At 41.6% G+C, this 22,474-nt stretch overlaps 1 protein-coding gene across 4 annotated transcripts in view; it reads left to right on the forward strand.

The window, feature by feature from the left end:
* LOC121870388 (sodium-dependent multivitamin transporter-like) overlaps nucleotides 1-22,474 on the forward strand; it is a 60,828-nt gene that overhangs the window by 21,338 nt on the left and 17,016 nt on the right. For all 4 annotated transcript variants that reach the window (XM_042372207.1, XM_042372210.1, XM_042372206.1 and 1 more), the window contains 7 exons: nucleotides 2,360-2,500; nucleotides 2,801-2,859; nucleotides 5,607-5,766; nucleotides 6,454-6,572; nucleotides 7,027-7,181; nucleotides 16,471-16,628; nucleotides 17,364-17,476. In XM_042372207.1, the coding sequence (XP_042228141.1) occupies nucleotides 2,360-2,500; nucleotides 2,801-2,859; nucleotides 5,607-5,766; nucleotides 6,454-6,572; nucleotides 7,027-7,181; nucleotides 16,471-16,628; nucleotides 17,364-17,476 (905 nt within the window). The remainder of the gene's footprint in view (nucleotides 1-2,359; nucleotides 2,501-2,800; nucleotides 2,860-5,606; nucleotides 5,767-6,453; nucleotides 6,573-7,026; nucleotides 7,182-16,470; nucleotides 16,629-17,363; nucleotides 17,477-22,474) is intronic.

Here is a 22,474-nt window from a genome sequence, read left to right on the forward strand (position 1 = left end):
CACAGTGCGCCTGGGCTGACCGTTTTTCTTGGCCAGCACGACCATCCTGGCGCACCACTCTGTAGCCTCACCAGCAGGCACTGGCTGGATGACGCCTCTCCTGACGTCCTCCTCCAACTGGGCCTTCACCTCCGCTTCCCAGTGTTTCGGAACGGGAGCGGGTGTGTGACAGGCTTAGGGGGTCGTGCCGGGCGTCAGGTGGATACGGTGAGGGGGACCAGTCATGATTGGCAGTGGGGACCTGCTGGTGTTGAATGCGGTAGAAGAAAAGTGCGTGAGTAGCCATGCCTCCAGCCTGGCCACATTCTCCTCCAAAGGAGGCAAGGGTATCTCAACTGGCCTCGGCGGGAAACGGCTGCTCTCAGGTAAACGGTTCGGAGGTAGATCGTCGGCAGTGTGCCGCTCCCCTCCATCGCTCACGGCAGCCACAGCACGTCTATGGAGCGGGAAGTCGACAGGCACCAAGTTGAGGCACTTGCAGGCCTCCAATGACAGATAGAGGGCCTTGGCTGTCTGCACGAAGTAGACCTCCTGGACGGTGGACCCCTCGTCCACACCGAGGCGGCAGGGGGCGGACCCCAGACACTTGAGCTGTTTGTTCGCCATGTCCCTTAGGCCATTACGGGCCCGAAGTTGCCCCGGACACAAACCGATGTCCTGGAGCAGGGCTGTGCCTGCCACACACACCATAGCACCCGTGTCAGCTACAGCCAGCACAGGGGTGGCGGGGGAATTGCCCCCGGCCTGGGACACGAACACTTGTAACCTGGGGTGGCGGGATAGCTGGGCTGTTGCCACTGTAACAGCGCCTGACACATCCACAGGAGCACTTAGGGCTGACTTACTCCTACAACACCTTTTGAAGTGACCAACCTTACAGCAATTGCGACATGTGAAGTGACCAACCTTACAGCAATTGCGACATGTAGCCCCACTTGCAGGGCAGTTACTTTTACCAGAGGCATGTGTCACGCCGCAGTTACCACAGTGCGCGCGACTGGGGTGTCGAGGTCGGGCGGCAGCTACCTCAGACTCACCGGTGACGTCATCACCAACCGCCACTGCCTCCGCGGCTGTTCCCACCACTGCCTGGCCAGACGTACGACACAATACACCAGCATCTCTCACTGCTGCCTCAAATAACATGCATTTGTTTCTAAGCACTTCAACACTATTATAACTAGAGTACCCCTGGAAAATTTCCCTTTTCAACACTGGGTTACTCAGGCCCACCATAACTTTGCGTAATAGCATGTACTCAGAGAGGTCGTTATCACAGGTGGGACATTTAAATTCACACTCCACTGCCTCTGCGAGGCATCGTTGAAAATATCTTTTCATGGGCTCCTCTTCACCTTGTTTGCTGTTGAAAAACTCGTTCCATTTCACAGCTTGGTTTGAAGATTGAAGAACCATTCCACTGATGGCGTCCAGGGCTTCTTTGGGCGAGAGCTGCTCCCACTGACCGCTGGGGTATCTCGAGTCAATCACCCTTTGGAGTGCAGGGACGCAGTTCAGGCGAATGTGGAGTGTGGCCACCAGTTGTGATCACCCGTTCAACAGCACCCATGACTCCATGGACCGCCTCCATGTCCTAAACGCAGCTGCTGGCATTTCTGCCTCACACTTCTCTGGAGCGACAGCTGCTGAGGGCTTCATGACTGGCATAGAAGCATGACCACCGCCAGCACCTAGAGACGCCATCTGAGCCATCAATGCACTCATGGCCTGCTGCTGGGCGCGCGTGGTGTTCCCAGCCGGTGTAGAGAAGCCCTGGCGTCCCCTTGAGGGCGTCGAGAATCGTGGACGTGTAGGGGCCATGTCAGCGTTCTTGTCAGGGCTGTAATGGCGTGTCGGGCCCCGACATATCCTACTCAGTGCGCCATGTGAGAGGTTGGAGTCATAGACCACGTTCTTTGTAGACTTTATTCTAACAGCGTCAGCTGGAGAATGGCAACCGGGCGCTGCCAAAGACAAGCCCCCATCTCAACATGGGAAAACATATCGTACGATGGTACAATCTTACACTACCTTTTTTCAATATCTTCACTATTGCTATTTCCGACGGGAATGAAGGTTATATTTGTATTTAACGCGATAATTTACAGCATAAAAACCCATTTTCAAAAGTCAATTAGGTGGTGGCAACTTCTAAATATTTACCACGAGTCCTTTTACTTTTATCCTTTTCACCAAATGATCGGCTCGTTAGCCGCCCGGGCGATCGGTCACGTCTCTGTTACGGACTGTTGGCAAGTACTGGGCATGTACCGGCTCCTGAATGTACCTGAACCTGTTATTTTTTATTGTTCCCTTGGTTGTTTAAGAATTTAAGTTTTGTGTATAATGTGGTTTTCAGCTGGAAAGTGGATGTGTTTGAACGTCACACAGTGTTTGGCATTGCTTGGTCTGGCTTCCATAGTACCCTGTCAACCTACTGCTGCTCCCAGACAGCCATCCAGCGCTACTCCAGCATGAAGAACCTCAAGCACGCCTACATGTGAGTTCTTCACCTGTGTGTATAGTTATCAGCAGGGGTGCACATGATTACTGCTTAAGGTGGAGGACAAGGAATGGTGTTTTAAGGGGTGGGAAAGGAGTAGAGTGGTGATTGGAGTTAGGTTTTAACTTAAGTGAAGAGCTTGGACTACCGGGTATGGTAGAGGTTAAGAGTGAGGGACAGGGTGCAAGGCAAGAAGTTCTTAAGTGAAGTGCAAGGACCAGGGTGTTGAGTGAGAGCAGGTATAGGCAGTTCACATTGTGTCAGATATAATAAGTTATGATGTTTTGTTTTCCACAGGTCCATGTTCCTCATTATCCCATACTACGCCCTCCTTTCCTTCCTCATGGTGCTGACAGGTGAGGGCAGTTTCTGCTGGTTACTCTTGCTGTGGTGGGGCAAGTCATGACATGTTATGTCCTGTCATGACATATGAATATGGCGCAAAAAAGATTATTTCCGAAAATACGCAAATTCTCGTGAGATTTCCCATAAAAAACGGTTGTGTATTCTGTACTGCATCGCCTTTTTGGGTTAAAGTAGCTGCAGGATTGTCCTGTATATAGCCACTTCTGTGATATGACATGTCATTTCATGTCCTGACTTGAACTTTCATACCATTTCCTGTCATGAAATAACATGAATATGGCATGAAAAAAGAGTGTAGTAGTTTCGAAATTTCACAACCTGAAATAAAAAAAAACGGTCCTGTATATAGCCACTTCCGTGACGTGTTTTGTCATGGCATATCATGTCATTGCATACTATATCATGACATTATATGTCATGTCATGCCCTAACTTGAACTGTCGTGCCATGTCCTGTCATGACATGAATATGACGTTAAAAAATATTACAGTAGTTTCGAAATTCTACGAAATCTCGCTAGATAATAAAAACGGTCCTGTATATAGCCACTTCTGGATCATATCACCTGGATGGTAGGCATATACCTGTACTGTACAAGCACACACACACATACACACGTTACCTACTTTGTCTATTCAATCACTATAGTATCAGTGGTGAAGCACAGATTTTCTCTCCATCACCTTGGTTATTAGATCACCAAGATCAGATATTCCGAGCCTGTTGATTCCCTCCAGCAAGAACTGGTACCAGATTACACAAGGATGAGGTGCAGGTGTTTTATGTGCAATAAATTATCTTGTTTGTGAATTTAGTAATAACTTATCAACATTACTGGGTTAATATTGACGACTGACCTGGCGACGAGTTATTTGTCTGGGTGTTTATTTTCTTACTCTATTTTCATCAGTGGGTTCTGATATGATAATCATTTCTTGTCCAAATACTGTACATCGTTTCATAGATATTTAGACGCTTAAGGTGCTCACTACTTTGTATTCTCAGTGGTAATGCAGCGGTTTTATATTAAGGTTCGGTTAGGTTGGGGGTTAATATTGACTACTGACCCACGGACGAGTTATTTGTTTTACTGTTTATTTTCTAACTTTATTTTCATCAGTGAGTTCTGATATGATAATCATTTCTTGTGCAAATGCTTCATTTGGTAAATAATTAGGCACCTAGGCGCATACTACTTTGCTTTCTCGGCAGTAATATGGATTGACGTCTCATCCCAGGATGTAAACAGCCAATCGTATTGACGTATTTCGAAACACTCCGCCACCCGGGCTTGATCAACGCCGATGCTTAGTGTATGCTTAAGAACCATTCAGTACGGACGGCTGCTCTTATGTCCACAAAAAACATAAAATTACACCCTATCATAGTAAGTTTTTCTGTTTAATATACCAGGGGGGTCCGGGGGACTCAAAAGTTAGGTAGGTTTGTTTGTTTAGGTTGGTGAGGTCTTCTAACAATGCTTCTGCTGCTCTTTTTTTCATATCAACTAAGGTTAGGTTAGGTTTAATTTAGAAATAACCACTTTTTGACACATTTGCACCAACTATGACAGTTTCCACTATAGAACACAGTGAAATTGTAGCATTTTTATAATCGTTTTCTATGAAAAATCGGTCGTGGGTCAGTCGTCAATAATTAGCCCGTACTGTATTTACGGTACAGAAATACTGGTACTGTATATATGTATAAGGACCTTTGCCAGGGAACCCATTATGGTATTGATTTTTTTATTTTGTGCTTGATCCACCTAGTGAGGACCTCCTTCCCCAATTGACCCAGAACACCTTTATTGATTACTCATGTTAGTTTGGTCTCTTAATAATTACCATGTATACTTTATCCTCTTTATCACTGACAGCCATGTTAGGCACTTGGGCGGTTGGGTCACGTCTCTATTAGACACTGTTGGTAAGTACTAAGCATGTACTGGCTTCAGAATTTATCTGTACCTGTACCAGTGTTTGTCAAGTCCGGTCCTGAGTGAGCTCACGCAGTGCCATCACAACACTCTCCAGCAAATTGTTCCAAGAGTTCAACAACTCTTACTCTAAACGAGTTTGCCCTGGCAATTTTTTCAAATTGTGGCTTTTTCAACCTTAAGCTATGACTCTTACTGGGATGGACATCTGCCAGCTTCAGATATGAACACTCGACTGAATAATGCCCCCTGAGATGCTTAGAGATTTTTGTTGTCACCCCAACTCCAAGCATTCTATTCTCTCTCGGTAACTGAGGTGCTGTAGTGTAGGCACCAATTTGATGGCCCTACTTTGGACATTTTCAATCAACTGACAGTCTAGCATATACCAGACGGGTTGATAGTACTCCAAACTGGGAAGTATCTCACTATTAAAGAGTGTTTGAGGGACAGACTGTCAAAGGACCTGTATATGAATGCCCTTCTTATAAGAAGTTGAAGAAATCACAAGCTCAAAAAACTTTCTGGGCATACTTTTTTGGAGTGATTTGTGAAGTCCTGGAACAATATGCCAGAGAGTGTCCTCGATGGTGCTGAGTGTGAGCTCATTCTAGACCAGACTTGATCAACACTGGTACAGGTACAGATACATTTTGGAACCAGTAGATGCCCAGTGCTTGCCAACAGTGTGTAAATGATGTGGCCGACCATCCAAACACCTAACAGGTTGATCAATGGTGAAGAGGATAAAATGCTTGCCAAGTTGCTTATTACCTCTCCTTGATGTCTTTGGTGCAGGTTTGGTGCTCTTTGCCACTTATGCTGAGTGCGACCCCTTAAAAGCAGGGCTCATTTCCTCTAAGGACCAGATCCTTCCGTTCTATGTCATAGACCGCCTCAACACTGTCCCTGGCCTCGCTGGGCTCTTCACTGCCTGCCTTTTCTCTGGGGCACTTAGGTACAGTATAACATATTCTTTTCTCATTTTATTTCTTCCGACTTATCAAAGTAAAGACAAATTTCTGAGTATAAATTTTCTTTGGTTCACATACATACTGGTAGATGTTAACATTTACTTCATGTGGTTAGGTTAAAGTTATAGATCTTGTTTGCCTAAATCTTGCTGAGATACAGTATAGGTTTCTTCAACTGTTTATTTTTATAAAGTATAAACTTGTGTTGTCATCAAAGCTGTTGTATTATGCCTATAGTTTGCCATTTTTAAGTATAGTCTTCTAATATTCATTCAAGACAGACTATAGGCATAATATAACAGTAATTAAGGCAACACAATATTACAGCAATACAATATCATGTAAATTTTCTGTGAAACAAATACATCTTCCATATGAAGTACCAAGTGAATGTACATTTTATACCCATAATGCCATTGGAGATTTTCTTGACTATCTGTGGTGTAGTTGTGTCCTGTATCTGCGTTACATGTATACAGTAAGTATATCTATAGCTGATGTTGCTTTTGTTATATCATTAATAGTACAGTACAGGTATCAGATGAGTCGATTAGTCGTGAAAAGGATAAAGGTAGAAGAGTAATCAATAGTATATGTACTCATTTTAATTTATTACTTTTTTGTTTATGTAGCTCTTGTTGGTTTAAATAATTGTTAATTTGTTTTTCCAGTACCATATCATCAGGGGTGAACTCCCAAGCAGCAGTGACTTGGGAAGATTGGCTTGTCATGATCCCTAGGTGTGCCTCCCTCCCCAAATCCACCCAGGCCTTCATCACCAAGATACTAGGTAAGTCCAAGTGGATAGTGATAGCTATGAACTGTCTGTAATATAAATCAGATATAAAGCAGAAATACTATCATCATCACAATATCAAGATAGTTTTTGATGTGTTAAACTGTACTTGAGAAATTAGATTAATGGACATCATGTTCTTGGTACTGTATATCTATTTATTCCTTTAATACCAATAGTTTCTAGTCTATATCTTTGCAGTTAGCATTACTTAACCCATTCACAACTGTAATGTTGTTGATTTTACTTTTTAGTGCTAAACATTCATAGTAGAATATTAGTACAAATTAATTAAAATGCAGGGATGTTGGATTCTTGGACAATTTTTCTCTGATTTTAACTCTACAATTTTATTTTTAAAAGACATAAACGTTTACCACATTCATCATTTTTTTAGGTGCAACACCACCAGCCAAGGTTTATATCACAATATTTTACCACCCCACAGCATTGGTTTATGGAATGATAGCAGTTGGCCTGGCCTTTCTGGCTGGCAGTATGGGTGGCGTCCTTCAGGCTGCTATTGCTGTGACTTTTGCTGTGGCAGGTCCTCTCATGGCAGCCTTCATCATGGCTATTTTTATGCCCTTTACTAATGCTAAGGTGATTCTCCTTATACTTTCCTTGGATAGTACACAAAATATATGCTGACCAAATACTGGTACTTTTAGTCAATTAATTTTAACACTAATAAGTAGATGATTACTCATGCATGTACAGTCCCGGCCAAAAGTCTTTGTGCCAGGCAATTTTGCCTGGCACAGGCATCGTGAGAGACACTTACGCACAAACACTCATGATGGAACTACCAGGCCCATGGTTGAAGCGTTGCTGTGCAGTTTAAAGGGTGCATTTCATGCGTAGATTGTCATAGTACCAGCAGTGTCAGGAACAAACCAATGGATACCATTAGTAATTATTTCGGCCTAAATTGAATGATGAGAACCAATGCATTTGCGAGACAGACGAAATGCCTCCCTGCACATATGCCGTGCTACACCACTTGCTAGACACCTCAATCATGTGAATAATCCATTCTGTGTTGTCTCTTTGAACTACACCATGTATCGGTGATATGAGTTGTCTTATGTGAGTGTCAGGAGGACAGGTATAAAAAATGCTGTATAAAGTGATTCTTTATTTCAAGTCATAACAGAGAGGGTTCCTGATAGGAGAGAGGATTGGTGATGGTTCCAGACAGCAGGGCAGCAGGAGTGAGGTGCTCAAGTCAATTTTTCCTCTCCTACATATCATCAGTGTCACATTTCATTGACAAACTTACTACCGGTTTTAGTATAATCAAGTGCCACATTTGAGATATTAACTTTACATATTATACAGGATTCTATGGTAATTTGAATGGGAACAGAAAACACGATGTGGACCCCTGACTGACGCATACACACAAACACACATTAGTTTAAGCGTTACTTTGTTTGAGAGTTTGCTGTATGTTACAATTGGTAAAATTGTATAGAGCAAACTATGTTTTATCACTTTTAAGTTGAATTGAGTATTAAATATTGGTTGATCCAGCCCCACATGTTTACAGTCATGTGGCCTCTCCTGGCTTCTTGATAAACATGCTGCCGGTCTTAACGGGTGGTGTAATGGTCAGCATCCTCACCTCGCAATCGAACAGACCCGCGTTCGATCCCCGGGCAAGGTGAAACTATGGGCAAGTTTCTTTACGCCGTTTGCCTCTGTCTACTCGGCAGTAATTGGGAACCTGGATGTTAATCGATTTGCGGATCGTGTTCCGGGGTAATGGTTAACCGGTGTTGTTGGCAAACTGTCTGGTCTTCTTAGACTATTCCTTAGGGCAGCGATTTACAACCAATGTGCCACGGCACATTAGTGTGCCGCGGGAGTTTAAATAGCATTTGGATAGCATTTTAAAAAATAGCATTTGGATACGTTTTGACATTACTGGTACTTTTATGGAGCGCATTAAACTCCTTTTTTTTTCAATGATGCAATAAATAAACAAATGTGTTGTTCATTAAAAGCCCAAATGGCAGTTTTAAATACTCTCCTTAATTCCATAGTGTAGATCCGCCGATCAAATCTATCCTGAAACACTGATGGTGTGCCTCAACCATTTTAGTGCCTGGCTCACTGTGTCATGAGATGAAAAAGGTTGAAAATCACTGCCTTTGGGTGTGGTTGTGTTAGTGACATCTACATTTTAAACAAATTCACGCCTAGATGGCCCTATGGCCGGCCATCCTCGTTACACGAGGGGCAACCATTATTATTATCAGGTCTCCAGCAGTGAAGACGACCGTGGTTGCCCAGAAATCCAGGTCCTCCCCCACATTCTGCTCAGGGAACTGTAGCCCCCCAACCTGGTGGTGTTCTTCAAACCTTTGCTTGACAGCAGAGACCCTGTGGTGGATGCCAATTCCATGGAGTCGTCGCCTAACTGTCCTATAGCTGAAACTTCCGAGTGAAAGGATGGTCACAGTGTGATCTCTTAATTCTTGGGGGTATTTAATTTAGCTAATTAACTTAAGGTTGCTGCCACCAGACCACAGGACAGTGCTCTTTAGGTAGCTGGCAGAGCAATCCAGGAGCTGTGAGTTCGTGTTTTTCATTAATCAAGTTGAGAGTGGAAGGAAGGGTGAAACAATAACCAAGAATTGATCTACTTTATTTCTTAATATATAAAAAAATATTGTATTCATCACAATACAAAAATAGTTGACCTTCCCCACGCATTTATTAATGTCACTGCACCACACAAAAATACCTGACCTTCTCCTTACCTAGGTCATTCCTTCTCCAATCACCCACAATATGCAATAGCACCAACATCCTTTGCATCACCCTTAATAAGGAACATTCCATAATATCCACAATACATACAGGTACTGCCGCTCATCCTTAGCACCAAAGTACACACACTAGGTACCCGTCTCGCACTCTACTCTTGTTAGGTAGATGAGATCCTTCCCAGACATTCATACCAGGACTGTTTCTGCATCAGGTATCCTTAGGTCGCTGAAAGTGGCGATCGTGAGCACCTCAAATAGCACCATCATTTCTGCACATCCAGGGTGTTGAAGTGTGAGATGTCCAAAGATCCATAGGGGAGGTTGCATGGTGGCCATAAGCATTACCCACAACACCAGGTGGGTTCCTCAAAGTAGAGCAGTGGTTGCTGGGGCAAGCATTTTCTCTGAGACCTCACTGGTCTCCCTCCGCTCACAGGCATGTATACCTGTGTGTATGAGATGCCAAGCATCACTGAGTGTAAACAAATGTGTTTACTGGCCTGATGGGCTTTTTTATTAACACACAACATTACAAAACCTCATAATTAACTTATTATTTTAGCAATAACATTAGGCAAGGCTTTAAGATGACTATAAAATGCTAGATACGCCTCTTTAAGTACTCTGATGTAACGCCAGTTGTAGTGTGCTGACCTGTGTGTATGAGATGCTGAGTGTCATCAAGGACGATGGGCAGCGTCTTACCCTGACTAGACCTACTGGTGCCAATGCTTAAATCTCACCATGTCTTTATTCTGGTCCCCACACATACACTTTCTTATATATTGCGACTTTATGCCTTATAGTTACATACCTTAATTCTAAATTACATACTACAGTAAGTGTCTGGTTTGTTAGTTTCAGACAAATTACTTTGGCTATCTTATTACCTCAAAACTAGCCTCGGGCAGTTTAGGCGCCAGACCAACAAAAGCCTTGGTTCTTGGGTTGGGTATATCCACTTCACCTTATTCTGTATGTATGGTTCATTCCCCACACTTTGCAATTGTTTCATGCATTCATAAGATTCTTGAATCATTGCACTGTCACATGGGGTAGCGATGTGTATTAAGCTCACACCGAGGTACATAAGATGTTTTCCTTGGAGTATAGTTTATGGTCAATTCCAACACTTGTCATATGTCTGATACATTTATCCTTTTCCCAGGTCATTGTTCTCATATTTTCATCTGGTACCTGAGGCAGCGATGTGTACTAATCGTACACAGATGTAAATACCATAGCCTTCAGACACGGGTCACACTTATTCACTATAGTAAACTAGTCCGTATCAATTGGCCCTTCACTAATCTTCATACTTGTACCTCGAGTTCTCCCTTAATACTTAAGATTACCGGTATATGCACGGACTTTGGTATAATTCGTATAATACAACATACAGCATACGAATTACCCCTTCCAAATGTTTACCATTTTCTGTGACACTCGCCACTAGCTCGGTGAGTTTGAATGTTATGCAGTTGTAATATGAATCAGAAGAGATTACAGAGACCCGTACTAATGTACTGTATGCAGTACAGAGACACACAACAAGGATTGGTTGTCTGCACGTCACTATTATTTATTACTTCTTACTAACACTTCATAGCATTTCTCAAACACCCATCACAAGATTGTTCTTGTACATTAAGTACAGTGGTCCCTCTATTAAAGAGCATAATTGGTTCCACAGAGTCACTCGTTAACTGAATCTATTATTTCAATGGGATATTAGGTAATTGGTTCCAACTCACAGCATTCCCTTTAAATTAATTAAAAAATACATGCAAAATACTGTATATCGGTAATAGAATTACTGTACAATAATAAATAAAAAACAACAAAATATTTTAACACTTACTTTGAGGTGTGTACAGTATGTAGTGTTGCTGGTTGAGTTAAAAGGTGCCTGATACTTTCACCAATAAAATTTTAAGTTCGCAACAATTTATTTAACTAATTCCAGATTTCTTTTATTTATACCAACACTGTACTGTATATTGTCAATATGTTAACTAAATTTCAAAATTACCAATAATTTTAATGTAAAAATGCAAAAATATTCAAGAGCACAACTTTCTCGATGTTTACTCCACTGGAAACAAAGCTAAACAGAGAACCGATTATTGGCGGACGAGTCGATCAGCTGTTGCCCGCACCAAAACGTGTTTCTCATAAGGCTGTCATTATTAGAATTTGTACCCATTAATAGAACTGAAAGTCCTTACAGGAGGTAACTCGTTAACTGAAATCTCGTAGATTAAATCGCTCCTTAATGGAGGGTCCACTGTATTACTTTCCACTGGGGATATATGTTACTCTGGCCCACACTCACAGTTCTCCCAACTCCACGAGTGATTGATACAACAAGGACTGGTTGTCCGCTCTTCACTTATCTTACTCCTTATACTCACTTCATAGCCCTTTTAAAATACCCATCTCAAGATTGTTTGTGTATAATAATAATCATTATTACTCAACACTTGGGGGATAAAAGTTATTCTGGCCCACACACAGTTATCATGACTCCACTAGTCAGTAAAACAACCTTGCCTCTCATCTCATACCAATTTCACACCATTTTCCACTCCTAAAATCACAGGATATATGATATAGGTATTCATTTACCAGGTGGAAATCAAATTCCCGAGACAACAAGTACAGATACATACAACTTGCACCAAGAAGCCATGTGTTTTGTATACAAAACAAAGCCGGCTAGGTTCCCGCTCATCCTGGGTTCAAGCCATGCCTCCCAGACACGACTGTTCCCGTAGGCCCAGGACTCACGTTGGCTTCATTAACTAAGATTCTGGTCCCGACGAATTAAAGACCTCCATTGTTAGACATCGTCTTGGCTACTGACCACCACCTCCTGGCAGCTCCAGCAACCCACACAGTGCCTGGGTCACGAGCAAAATGCGTTCAGAGTGAATGACATTGAATCAAAATACGACTGTCATAAAATACGTTTTGTGTAGGGAAACACATGACAAACAGAATTACGTTAACACACAAGACTTCAATTACGTTAACAGGAACACTGACATATTCAACACATTTCAACTAAGTCAAATTCACTTAATAGGACGATGAGACAAGGAATAACATACAGTACCTGGCTGATGAGGAGAATGCTTTCAGAGTGAACGATTCAAACTCCGCTCGCCCTTTTTTATGCCCCTGAGATATTTAGTTGGGAATTTTACAAACATATTTATCGGTCTCACTTATGGTAAATATTGGCTTATGAAAATCAGGCTATGGGCTTTATTAATTTTCTATGAATAGCTTTTATAATCTAATCAGTGTTCGAGCTCTGCAATGCGACAAATAAACTGATGTCAAGTGCCGAGAATGACAAAACATTATGGGGGGAGCTTCTGACCACTATTTCCTTTTTGTCCACGGGTATAACTTACATTTAAAAGTTTTCTACAGTTGACAGGTTATGCTAACAAGATTAATGAGAATCTTAAATACAAAATTGACATAAATTTCAAAACACTCATCTGTGGCTCACAGATCAAAAATATATAACTTCAGTTATGAACTCTTGTATCATTCTCTCACGAACACCAAATCAGTAATCCCAGCTCTAGAACACATTGTCTTAACACAATTTACTCTAGACAAAGTCCTCGCTTAACGTCAGGGTTACTTTCTTGAAAATGCAACGTTATACGAAACAATGTTAAGCGGATCAATTTTCCCCATAAGAAATAGATAAAATACAGGAGTTACGTTCCTGAGCTTTCCTTTGTCCCATGAAATACATTACTTATACAGAAAATCATTGCCACTTCTTAAGAAAATTGTGCGTGCACATACAACTACAAGTACTGTCCTAAGTTTGTATGGGCGGAGGTGTCTGGTGGATAGTGAAGCAGAGGAGGTGGATGGCAGGAGCGGAGGAGGAGGATGGCGGGAGTGGAGGAGGAAGAGAGGAGGGTGGTGAGTCACTGAGACTGCGGCTGCCTCCTCCTCCTCCTCCTCCTCCTGCGCTGTCTGGGGTTCCTCCGCCGCTGCTTGCTCTTCCTCCGTTGATGTTTGTTCCTCCTTGGTTGCTGTGTGCTCCTCCTCAGCTGCCGGCTGTTGTGAAGATGCTGCTGCTTCTGCCGTCCCACGACAAAACTATTAATCCAGAGTTGACTGCTTGGTGCTACTCTTCTTCTCCTTATAGATCTGTGTAACAACCAAGACTTTCATCAACGCTGTGTTGAATCTTTGAGCTACGTTCTCTGTTTGGGTCATCATCTATAAGGATTTGCATACCTTGCTGGATCTTGTTGAATGCTTCTGCCATCCTCTTGGTAGTTAGCATTCGTTGAGGTTCTTCTTCATCGTCTTCGTCTTCAACGGGACTGTGTTCTGTTAATGTTGCAAATCATCATTGGTGAGCTCTTCTGTATGGGATGCCAGGTCGTCCTCAATATCCTCTGATTCTAGCTCATCAAAGCCTGCCTGTCTAGCCAAGCTGAGGATATCCCTATTAACTGCTGGGACTAAGTCTGTAAATCCCGTAAAACTGTTGACGCACTCGGGCCACAGTTTACCCCACACACCATTCAGGCAACTTTCTGAAACCTCTTCCCATGCCATGCCAATATTGTCAATTGAATGAAGAATGTTGAAGCCACTCCAATATTCTCGGATCATAAGTTTATTATCTCCGTCTGTAGCCCTGAGCAGCTGGGCCATGGTATGGCGATGACGCCTTGGTCCATAGGCTGCAACAGTGCTATCGTGTTGGGAGGCAGGAATACAACTTTTACACTGTCATGCAAGTCGTCGAGGTTGGGAGGATGAGCTGGAGCATTGTCAAAGATCGGAAGAATTTTGAAGTCAAGGTTCTCCTTGGTACAATATTCCTTCAATGCACGGACAGCGTACACATTTAACCACTGGCTAAATATGGCACCGGTTATCCATGCCTTCTTGTTTTCCTTGTAGATCACTGGAAGATGATCCTTAGAGTAACCTTTCAGGGCCCGTGGGATAGCAGCACTAGAAATCAGCAAATCAGCATAGGCTTCAGCTTAAAGTCGCCGGCAGCGTTCGCGCCAAGCAGCAGTGTTAAGCGGTCTTTTGCCACTTTAAAACCTGGTGCTCTTTTCTCCTCTTTGGAGATATAGGTCTTCTCAGGCATCCTCCTCCAAAAGAGACCAGTCTCATCCACATTGAAGACTTGCTTCAATGAGTAGTCTCTTTGCTGGATAATCCGTTTGAATTCTGGCGGGAATGTCTCGGCAGCAACCGTATCTGAACTGGCAGCTTCACCAATCATCTTTATGTTGTGGAAGTTATAACGACACTTAAATTGTTGAAACCTTCCTCGGCTGGCCGTAAAGGTCTCTTCCTTCGATCCTTCACTCTCTTCTGTCTTTAAGTCATCAAACAAGGATCTGGTCTAATGCTGGACAACCATAAGGCTCACAGGGGCATTGCATTGATTCTGGTCCTTCATCCACATTGCCAGCATCTTTTTCATCTTTTCTATCACAGTGCTTCTAGTACGAGTTGTCTTAGTTGCACTCAGAGAAGAACCACTTCCAGCACTAACCTTAATTTTGTCAGCGTTGGTCTGAATAGTACGCACAGTTGTGGGGGTTAGACCAAGCACAGCGGCTATGTCCACAGCACGTTCCCCTTTTTCAAAGTGGGTTAATACATCCATTTTCGTAGCCAGGGTAATGGTCATATGTTGCCTTTTCACTACACTAGCATCAGTAGCACTTGATGGGCGCTTGGAAGCCATTTCGAATGATTAGAGTACAGTTTTAGAGCAAAAGCACTTAAGCACACACGAATGATGTGAAGTCGCAACAAAGACTAGCTCGGCGTCGCTTGGGGACGCTGTGATGTTCTGTGAGTGAGGGCAGCGCATCGGGCTGAGAGAGCGTAGCGCGGCCAGACGAGGGCTGGTGGTGCGCCGTAAAAAGTAGTCCCCGACGAAGACGAATTCTTGGTCTCTAAAGTTTAGAGACGTAGTACTGAAACAACGTTAAGCGAGGACTTACTGTACATAAAGATACATGACGCTTTCAACATATACACAATACACCTTGAATGCTTTATCTCATTGTAGGTGTATCTGACTTAAGGCTACTCATACAGGTTATCTCTTAACTTTCAGTTTATATTGTAAGAGTATACTTCAGGACTTTTAGAAGAAAACAAGTGTTGAAATTACTAACCGTGCAATTGTGACCATGACACACACAATTGGGGTTTCTGGCACAGGCTATGTGTGTGTTCGTGCCTGAGTGTCTCCGACGTTGCCACATAGCTGGGTCTGGCAAAGCTCCCTGGCATAAGACTTTTGGCCAGGACTGTATATTTCTGCTCACAAAATTTCCTTAACACTAGACAATTTCTACGGTCTACTTGAGAGCCGTGTAAGTAAAAAGGATTGTGATTTGAAACATGCATGCACTCAGATTTGTCTTGGTATTATAATACCAGTTTCATTGTACATACTGGTAATTTCATTCAAACATAATTTGTACTGAAGACTAGCATTTGTCATCTATCATGCAATCACATATTTCCCTCTCAAGTTTTGAAGGAATTTGGGCCACATGTGTACATGCACATATACACACTTACCATAGTAACAAAAGCTATACACAAAAAAATATGATTAAAATTTTTGGGGGATCACATAGAGAAAGTGTTATTTCCCCTCTTAAGAAGTCCTTTAACCTCTTTAAGGTGTAACCTGTATTATTCATGTGTAACAATGGCATCACTGTTATTTTAGTACTGCTTGTAGTATATCCTAAACAAACAATAAGTGTAAAAAGAAAAATTATACTGTACTCCATTTCTTTGCTGAATCCTGATGCTGTATGTAAGTTATGATTATTAGGAGAGTGTAATTTTATAAAAACAAATCGTAAGACACAAAAGTTGGACCATAAATTATCACCATAAAACAAGTAAAACAGAACTATCAAAATGTAGCAGGAAGGAATATCTGTGAATATTTCCATTAGCTTTCAACAAGTGGGAGTATCTAAAAAAAGTCTCAGAGAAGAAGAAAATTGAAGAACTGATGAAACAAGATAGAAAACAAATTTCGTATCTATTCATTAACTGCTTTATCTCCTCAGGGTTCATGTGCAGCTATGATCCTGGGAACTGTCATAGCTCTGGGCTTTCACTTTGGTTCGATAGCTGTGGGGATCACACCTGAGCTTCTCCCCACCTCCACAGATGGCTGCCCTGCTAACCTCACTATCCCTACACTCCCACAAACTCCAATTGTCAGGTGAGGTTAATGTACATAGCATTGTGTGAATACTGTGACCTGACTATATACAGTACTTCACTTTCACAAACCCCAGTTGTCAGGAGAGGTTCATGACATAATTTCTTCCTAATAACCCTGATGACACTACTCATTAACTTATCACATTTCCAGAGCTTGTCCATATTTACAGAATTCATATGTATTATTTCAAGTTTTATATACTTTGCTTATCTTGCTTCTTGAAGACATTAAAACCTCTAAAAATCTGTGTGAGACTTGAGATACAGAAGTGCATAGTTCATTCCTTTAAATTAAGAGTCACTCTGCTACATCACAACTCATTTACCTGTACACTGACTTGCAGTTAACATTTTTTATATACTTTTATTTTATTTTTTTTTTTTTTTATTTATCAACTCCACTACTTTTAGCTTACTAGTCATTCAAGCAATTGGTCTGTTCTTTGTTGTTATGTTAAGACCTACATTGTCCAGTGTTAGTACAGGAGGACACTGGAGTACCCGGAGAAAACCTGCAATGTTTGGTATGGTCATGCTGGTTATAACCCTTCTCATGGCTGGGGATTGAACCAAATAAACATTTCTTAAACTGTTGATCTATCCTAATAACTTCACTTGTTCACATGCATGTTTACTCAGATTTTCACTTCAGTGGCTAGCTTAAACCTTAAATGTAGTAGTGTTAATCATAATTATGTTCCTTCATATATTTATATTGAGTGTGGCCCGGCAGAGTGTCAGACTTGGATTACCCAAAGAAGCTGTTGGGACTGTCCTATACATTACTTGGAACACTTGGATTCCTCGTAGCCATTGTGATTGGCATCTTCATAAGCATTATCACTGGTGAGTGAGTTAACCCACCTATTACTGTACCTGTACCTGTGTCTTACCATAGAATGTAAATATTAATCTCTGATCCATGATCTTTATTAGTAACTTTAGAGTGTTAGTCAATCACTGTATGAAGGGGCATATTGATTTGCATCTGTCCATCTGTTCATCCATACTTCTTTCCCATCTTTGTTACACTAGAACGAGGTCATAGAAAAATCAGCCCTATGCATTTTGTTTGGGAGTTGTTTTATGTTAAGATCTTAAAAGGTGGAAGGATGAGGTAATTCTCAACCTGAAATGGCAAAATTGTCTCCTGCTTCACTGGTTTAATATGACACTTGAACAAATCTGAGAAACTTTAGAAAAATCTAAAAACTTTAATAAACCTCAAAGATGCCTACAGTCAGTTCTGCTATAACGCGTTAGTTGTATTCTTGTAAAACACCGTGTTATAGAAAATCGCGTAATAGAAATAACAGGGCTTATGGAGAAAATAGGGTTCGGTGCAGATTACTACTCGAAATCGAAAAATATTTAGTAGCTAGCCTAACACAAAGGATAGCACAGTCTAAATAAATGTTACAGTCATATCTAATAATGAAATCATACAGTAAATGTAATACTTTACCTTGAAAAAATATGAATATAACTTGATGGGGGAGAAGGGTGATTTTGAGGTTGATAACATCGAGCTTCTCTTCAAGTGTTATAGCCTTTCTTTTACGATCATCACCGGGAATGCAATCACCAGAACGCTTCTTGGAGATATTCTTCTTTACCATATTCACAGTTAATACCACAAAATTGGAGAAATAGTAAGCAAAAATCGCATTACAGCAAACAAGCGTTCGCGTTTTACAAATATCGTTCCTCTATTCCAGTGGTTCTCAACCTTGTTTGCCCCATGCACCCCTTTCACCATATGTCAGAATGTCATTCCCCCCTCCTTTCCAAGATTGTCTGCCTCAAAAAGTGCATTCCAAATAATATGCATATAATACAGTCAACCCTCACTTTACGCGGTTAATGTAACCCACAGGGTACCGCGGAAAGTGAGAAACGCGTAAAGTGAATAACATAACATATGGGATTAAATGAAATAGAGACCAGCTGACCCCCAAACTCCACTTTTTCCAACACAATACCTATGTTCTAGTAAAAATAACATCTTAATTTTATGATGGTACATGCACACAATTAATACTTAAGAGAAATAGAGAAATACAGTCGCCAAGTTAATGTCCATTCAAATAATGGACTCAACTCCCTCCCCCTCTTCTCACACTACACTCCCTGGCTCTTCCCTCTCTGAGAAATTTTGGGGGGAAAACCAGGTATAGTAATAAATAATACCTCAGACTAAAGTTAGGATAATATAATTGACATTGCTAGATTCCTTGTAAGACCAGGAATATTTTGAATACAAATGTCATATATTTTGCACAAAAGATAACATATTTACTCAGAGTAAACATTATATCTAAAATTTGTATGTCTAATGGAAAATCTATGATGTTTATATTGAAAATGATCATCAAATTGTAAGAATTCCAGCAATGTAAATTATGTTCTGACCGGATAATTTGTATGAATTTTATGAGCTAAAACAAATACGGGTATCTTCAGTTAATAAAAAAAAAATATTCTTCACGACACTCTGTCAATCAAAGTACCCCACCTTGCCTCTCCCCCTCTTCCAACTGGGCCAGATGGTCAGTCCGTCCCAACCCTCCCCCCCCACCCCCCCACCAATCCTCCCTTCAAGAGAAAGGTTGGGTGAAAAAAATAGATTTTAACATTTAGTATTAAATAATACCTCAGATTAAAGTTAGGATAATATAATTGACATTGCTGGATTCCTTGTAAGACCAGGAATATTTTGAATGTAAATGTCATATATTTTGCACAAAAGATAACATATTTACTCAGAGTAAACATTATATCTAAAATTTGTATGTCTAATGCAAAATCTGTGATGTTTATATTCAAAATGATCATCAAATTGTAAGAATTCCAGCAATGAAAATTATATTCTGGCCGGATAATTTGTATGAATTTTATGAGCTAAATAAAAAAATTATACTTCACCCGTGTAAAGGGGTACACCCACCGCGGAATGTGAGCATCCTGGGTTCTGGCAGGGCATCGTGTAAACGTGGAAACGCGGAATGTGGGACTGCGTAAAGTGAGGGTTGACTGTACTGAAAATCCTTTATTTTTTCCATATTAGTATCAGTTTCCCCCTGAAAACCTGAGGGGGAAAATTCCCCCCTGGTTGAGAACCCCTGCTCTATTCATAAATCGCGTTAGAGCCAATTCGCATTGTCAAAACACGCGTTATAGCAGAACTCACTGTATTGACATGTACCCTTCAACAACTGCTCCAAGGTTCCTAACATTTAATTCAGATAAAAGAAGATGGGGTATCACAGTAGACTAGGAGAAGTCCAGATGTTATTGTAATCTCCCCATTAACCGGAATCCCTCATTTTTGGAACTCTCCAATTAGCCGGAAGGAAATTGGCAACTCTCCTAATCTGAGCATTCTCCTTGCTATTATTATTTACATGCATGAAATCTCTCAGACCATTATATATGTTATCTGACAGCTCCCCCAGTTTGGTTAGATTAGATTAGGGTAGGTTAGGTTAGGTTAGGTTAGGTTAGGTTAGGTTAGGTTGGGTTGGGTTGGGTTGGGTTGGGTTGGGTTGGGTTGGGTTGGGTCTGGTTAGGTTATGTTAGGAAAAGTTGGGTCTGGTCAGGTTAGGTTAGGAATAGAATAGGTTAAGCAGGGATAAGTTAGGTTAGGGTAGGATAGGTCTGGTATCCATCGTTTAGGGATTGGGATGGGTTCTTGAAAACAGACTGCTAAGTGAAATGATCGCCAAGCAAACAGAAATGAGAAATAATATCTTAAACAAGGGTTAACGAAGAATAATATCCTTGGAGATGGCACATAATTGTGTGGCTGAGATGCCGACTGACCGGCTTGCCACCCAGTAGCACTTAGAGCGGGTGAGGCTGAGCTGTGAGCTATGTTATTGTTTGACTCATAATTTTATGTAGACATACGTAATTTTCTTCATTTTCTTTTGCTCTGTTACATACACACGCAGTGTTTCACACAGAATGTGCAAACAAAATATAATACATAATTATCGTAAGGTCAAAAACATAAAGGGAATAAACAATTCTTACATGGTCTGCAATTAGTCGACACAGCAGAGGAGGGGGTTAATGGAGTGGTGTGGGGATCTCCCAGCTGTTTGCAGTCTCATGTCCCATGTGAAGTGAAAAGATTGCCAAATGGTGAAATGAAGGAAAAGCCATAGAATTTGCTATAATAACTACAGTACACTACAGTAAAGTAATACTCACCAAGTCAACGTTAGAAGCAAAGTCATCACTTCCAAGCTCAAGGACTTGCGGGTGTTCTCAGCCTTCCCTGATGAGGAAGCCGAAACAGCAATACGCTTACCCATCATTATTGCAAGTTAATGAAAAGTCCATACAGTACTCAGTAACCCATAGAAGTCACAACAATAACAGAGATGCACAGCAACAGGAATGATGCACAGCGATCGATAATGTACAGAGCAATAATAGTAAAGCAAGGAACACAACGTTCAAATGACAGGCAGTACACACTAGCTGTAACAGCGTGAGTTGGTAAGTGGGGTGCTGGTAGCAAAGCTCTACGTGGTTTCCATATAATAAACCTAGTTATGTGCCCCACTCTGGTAACCAAAAAGTTCATTTCTCTTTTGTGCTGGAAGAACTAGATAATAATATATAAAATAATTTCTAAAATTCAGGTTGGCTGAATCATAGGTACTGTATTGTTGTATTGTGTCTTTGTATCCATGGGCATCTTACTTTTTTACTTTTATCTTCTTCACCACTTATCAGCTCGTTAGCCGCTTGGGCTCCTGAATCTATCGGAACCTGCTCCAGTGTTGGGCAAGTCAGGTCTTGAAAGAGCTCACACACGGTGCCGTCACAGCACTTTCTGGCAAATTGTTCCAGGCAGATTGTTCCAAAAGTTCACAATTCTCACTCTGAAAAAGTTTGCCCTCACAGTTTTCTGGACTTGTGGCTTCTTCAACCTTGAGCTGTGACCCCTTGTGGGGCGAGCATCCGCCAGCTCCAAGGAGTGACACTCGACTGAATAGTGCCCTCAGAGATGTTTATACACCTCAGTTAGGTTATCTATTGCCCATCTATGGTATAAGCTAGGCAATTGCAGGCGCTCGAATAAGTCTGGATAACTGAGGTGCCATAGAGCATGCACCAGTCTGGTGGCCCTCCTTTGGACATTTTCAATCAACTGACAGTCTCTAGCATATCCCGGGGACCAAACCCGGGTGACTGTACTCCAGATGGGAAAGCAACTCACTCTTGAAGATCGTTACGAAGGACAGCCCATATAGGTATCTGCACGACCTTCTTATAAGACCTCATACTTAAGTTGCTTGATTCGCCTTCTCACAAAGGCCTGAGAATTTCAATTCATTGTAAACATACACACCCAGGTCCTTTTCACATTCAGTCTCTATTAATGCATTTTTTTCGTCCCGTTGGGACATATGATACGCCTCCTTACCAATGGTACGTCCCTGGTGCATCCTCTTACACTTCGTGACATTGAATCTCAGCAGCCATTTCTTCAATAAATCTTGAAGCTCATAGAGATCTTTCTGTAGCTCTTCACAGTCTGTTTGGCTTTTAATTTCCTTGAATAACCTGGCTTCATCCACAAACATTTGTATCGAGTAGTGTACAGCTTCTGGCATGTCATTTATGAAACAAACAAACAGCAATGGGCCCAGTACACTGCCCTGTGGTACACCGCTTGTCACTGGTACGCATGACTAGTTCATAAGATCGTCAAGATCGTCTCAGTAATGTGAAAGTGTAAATCGATGTAGGACTTTTAATGCTAGACGCGATTGTATTTTTGAAAACTCAATTTCCACCGAGTTGGAGGTACAGCCAGGGTCACAGGCC

Source organism: Homarus americanus, unplaced genomic scaffold (assembly GCF_018991925.1).
Source record: "Homarus americanus isolate GMGI-L3 unplaced genomic scaffold, GMGI_Hamer_2.0 scaffold40856, whole genome shotgun sequence".
NCBI classification, from domain to species: domain Eukaryota; kingdom Metazoa; phylum Arthropoda; class Malacostraca; order Decapoda; family Nephropidae; genus Homarus; species Homarus americanus.